This window comes from Acyrthosiphon pisum, chromosome A3, assembly GCF_005508785.2.
Source record: "Acyrthosiphon pisum isolate AL4f chromosome A3, pea_aphid_22Mar2018_4r6ur, whole genome shotgun sequence".
NCBI lineage: Eukaryota > Metazoa > Arthropoda > Insecta > Hemiptera > Aphididae > Acyrthosiphon > Acyrthosiphon pisum.
In genome coordinates, this window is record NC_042496.1 from 562,931 (window position 1) to 567,865 (window position 4,935).

At 24.8% G+C, this 4,935-nt stretch overlaps 1 protein-coding gene across 1 annotated transcript in view; it reads right to left on the reverse strand.

The window, feature by feature from the left end:
- Nucleotides 1-2,980: 2,980 nt before the first annotated feature.
- Nucleotides 2,981-4,935, reverse strand: part of LOC100158923 (zinc finger protein-like) — a 7,658-nt gene continuing 5,703 nt past the window's right edge. Inside the window, exon 4 of the mRNA NM_001162577.2 lies at nt 2,981-3,528. Coding sequence (NP_001156049.1) covers nt 3,378-3,528 — 151 coding nt within the window. The 3' untranslated portion in view covers nt 2,981-3,377. The remainder of the gene's footprint in view (nt 3,529-4,935) is intronic.

Here is a 4,935-nt window from a genome sequence, read left to right on the forward strand (position 1 = left end):
ATTTTTTAAGTAGTTCCGTTCAAAATTTCTTGTATTTTTAAAAAAAAATTTTTTGTTATTTGCACGATGTGTTTTGAAAACTTCCGGAAATTTTCAGTTTTAATCTTTCAAATTTACAATTAATTTCAGTTTACCGTCAGGAAATACTACCAAAGTTTAAAATCAAAACATCGCATTCCTATGACTTATTTTCGTGAACCAAAATGAAAATGTACCATATATATAAAAAACAGAAGTTTAATATTACCGGTAGTATAAACACTTTGTGAAAATTAATGTATCTACGTTTTTTCCTGTTTTTCATTCTATCCGATTATTAAGAGAAGTAGTGTGGATTTTTAGTTTTGATCTCCTTCAAGTATTAATGATGACTTATACTATATTATATTTCCTACAAGAAAATGTATTGAAGTTGAAAATCAAAGCATTTTTTTTCTAATATTAATCGTTAAACATACACACATCGTCATAGAAACAATACATTAAAAAAAATACATCTAAAATTATAACAATAAGTATTTATGTTATGTTATGTATATGATTATATGCATGTAATGTGTATGTATTATTGTTTTGATTCAAATATATTCTAAATAATAAAAAATAAAAATAGTAATGTGTTATACATAACATTATAATGTGCTATCGGAATAAAATATTAACGCCTATAATAATGACGCCCCTGAGGTAGGTGCCTGTTTATTTGAAAAAAAACCCATAAAATATGTTAACCTCATTATAATCTGTAGTAGTTTGATCTCATTATCTAATAACGGTTAAAAGCAATTATTAACGTTATTGATAATATATGCACGTGAATGCGTAAGGTTTAAAACATAATATGAGTAAAATAATTTGATATTTTTATAATACTGTGATCTTTAGAATGCTTAATGTCGTAAATTACTTATAAATTTATAATATATTAAATATAAATTTAAAATTACACTTTTCTGAAGTTGTCGAATTCTCTATCGATATTTATAGCGTTTAATATTCTGATATTATAATATTATGTACCTTAACAATAAGCAAAAAGCCATATTATTGTTGTTATTATTATTATTATTATATTTAGTTGGAAAATAATATTATCGCTTAATAACTGTAGTCTGTAGTGGGAAATGGGAATATACTACCTATAAGTAGGTACCCACTTCCATTGATTATAAATAAGAGTATTTAGCTTATGTTAGAATTCCTAACTATTTTAACTTTAGTTATTTTGCCGGATAACATAAATACAATAGATACTAGTCACTTAATAAATAATAATACATTTTTGAACATTTTATAATAGTCATTCACACCTAGTATATTCACACCTCGCTGCACTTACTACAACCATGTGTACTGGTTAGTAAACAATAACAAAAGTATTAATAATTTCCAATGACTAGTATGCCTATAATAATGAAAATAGTAAAAAAAACAACTTATAATTGGTATAAATTATTTTGCAATCTGTAGATGGATTATAATAATATAATATTGTACAAGTTCGGTTATTTTATCACAAATAATTTTCACCTAAACATAATATTTTTACTGCAATTTTCAACAAAATTATTATTATTATCACAAAAGATTTATATTTTATACCATTTAAAATATCATAAAGGAATAGGATTTTTAAAGAAATGTGAATATAGATTATGAGTTGCTTGATTTCCCAGTTAGGGCCATCTCGGGCCGGGGAAAGAAATGATTGACAGTTGAGACATTATAGATATACTACTTTGACATCTCAAACCACTAACGTAATATATTCCACTATGCACCCCCTTCAGTTTATATAAGTTATTTCATTTTAAGAAATAAAATAATAATAAGTTTTTAAGCTAGATAAAAATACATCAGAATATTAATAAGAATAATACTAAGAACTAGAACAAATATGATGATCAATATAGCCCAAGTTCTATTTAATTATCAACTTTCAGATTTCCAGTATTTTGAATACAAATTGAGATCCAAGATTATCATAATTTACCTACATATTTAACCAAGGTGTATGATTCAAATTTTAAATAAAAACAAAAAATAATTTTTTTCAAATTGATTTTTTTTCCATTTGTAAAAAATGTAACATACTTGAAGAATAATATTATGAAAAACTAAATGATACAATAATTTTAGATTATATAATATGTGAAATTAATAATTAATCCTTACTAACAGTCTGTAATCATCTGCCAACTTATAATAATAACAATCACCAATGTTTTAATTTTAACACAATATTCTCAATAAATAAAATAAATTTGTATCTTTTATATATAAAAATTGAATTACCTTATACCTTCAGCTTACAGTTATTAAATTATGTAATTATTGATTAATATCAAATTTAAAATTATTAGTTATTACAAACTTATTTTCATACTTAATAACCTAATTAGAAGGAAATAATCATTGGATATTGTGCAAGTTTTATAGTAACAAAATATTTTAGAGATACAATTGGACATCAAGCTATTTTTATATGTAGACATATAATTCATCACATATCAAAATTAAAAGGTAATGATGATGCTTGCTTGCTTACTAATAATTATAAATTAAATTTATTGTATGCATTTTATAAAAAAAAGATTTAACCAAACCAATAGAATATTTTAAATAAGCAAAACAACAGAACCACAAAAAGTCAGTTGAGTACTATATTTCACTAAGATTTAAAATGTGAACTTTAAATTAAATGTGTAAAGTTGTGTAATAATACAAGACAACAGATTACATTATTGAATATTGAATGTATGTCTTATATTAAATTAGGAAGTTGGAAAATTGATATTAAATATTTGTCTTTTGTTTTTATAAATATTCCTTTAAATTAACTGATGCCTTATTATCACATGTTATAACACATCTTACACACACTGTTGTAAGGAATATGACAAATAGTAAAATCAGACTAATTTGTGGATAAGATTTTAAACAAATAGTTTTTGGGTTACATCAAATGTTATATGATATAAACTCGGTGTAGCCAGGTTTTATTGAATAAAAAAACAAAACCAATACAATAACAAATCCCTTACATACAATAAATGTTTGATTTAAATATAGAAAACAGGCCCACTGACAAAGAACAAACACAAACATTGAGATGTACTATTTTAACAAATTCCAGATTATGTTGTTGTTATTAATACACATATTTTTGTTCAATTAAAAATCAAATTTAGAAAATTAATCCCCACAAATATAATGTGAACAATATGATTGTTATAAAAAAAATGCTACCACTATTGATAGAAGAATATTAAACAAGAAGATTTTATTTTATTTTTCTTGATTTATGTTTATCCTTGTTTTTCCTGGCTTCGAATTTGAAAAATGTGATAATTAGATTAGGTGTAGAAACTCTGGAACTAGTTACGCTTGCGGCATTCACGGCTCAAATGTCCCTGTTCACCACAGTTGTAACAGCTTTGTTTGTTACCTTCCGGGCAATCACGAGCCATATGTCCAGAGCCATTGCAGTTACGACAAAGGGCCGAATAGTTTCCAGAACCACCATTTCTAAAACAAAATTATTATAAATCAATAAATAATATAATCTACTACTAATACACAGAATTCCAAAACATATAAATAAAAAATGCTTATTAAGAGTTTAATGGCAAATGTAATAATAATAGAAGTAGGGCTGGCATTATTTTTGATATACTGGTATCACCGGTTTTTAAAAAATACCGATATCTGATATTTTAGAATACCGGTATACCGTGAATCAGTAATAATTACCATTGTTACCAAAAATAATGTGCCACAGTAATCACTGAAAATACTGTATACCTAGTTATTATTCATTATTTTTATATACATTCACCATTTTTATAATATGGTATTTTTGTTAATTATACCGAGGTATGAATCTTACAATATTTTCGGTAATTACCGAGGTACGGTAATTTTCAATAATTACCAAAAATACCGGTATCAAAATTCAAAATACCACCAACACTCTAAATATATGTATAATATGTCAACAATTTTTAGCTATGTTTTTTAATATAAGAAATTTTATAGGATTATTAGGCAATGTGGTCTGTTGCTAATTAATATATTGTTAAGGAGCACACACTACACAAACAACTGCTTTCTTTAAATTTATAAAAACAATTTGGTCAAAACGTAAAAATATTATTTAAGGAAGTTTTAGGGTATTTAAAATGGCTGAGGGACGTCATTGGCTGTGCTGGATATAACTGTCTATATTATACACACAAAAGTTACTTACTTTACATAAGATTTAGAAATCTAAAAACTGTATTATTGATGTTTGGTATAGGTAATTAATATAATACTTATTTAAGCAACACTTTTCTAATGTCTATAAATTAAATAATTTAATTAATTACGAAGTTAATAGTAATTATAATATTTCTAGAAACTCTTTACTTTCTATTAATTCAATAAATATTCCTCTTATGGAGGTGTTTAATGAATTATGATCTATAAAACCTAATCACTCCACAGGTCCTGATAATATTTCCCCCAAAATTCTTAAAGAAACAGCATTTATTTTGTCACCAATTATAACCTTTTTATTCAATAAATCAATACAAACGGGTATATTTCCCAACACATGGAAATATTCTTTCATCTCACCTATATTTAAAAAAGGAGACAAATCTCTAGTCACTAATTATCGACCAATCTCTAAGATTTCTATACTTCCTAAAATTGTTTCTAAACTGGTTAACAAAATTATTTTTCCCCTATGTGATCATATTCTTATTAATGAACAACATGGCTTTCGTCCTAAGCGTTCAACAATTACTAATTTATGTTTATTTAAACAATCAATTTTAGATTAATTTGTAGATAAAGCTCAAATAGACGTAATTTATACGGATTTTGAAAAGGCATTCAATAGGGTTAACCATTCTTTATTAATTTACAAACTAAAACTATATGGATTTA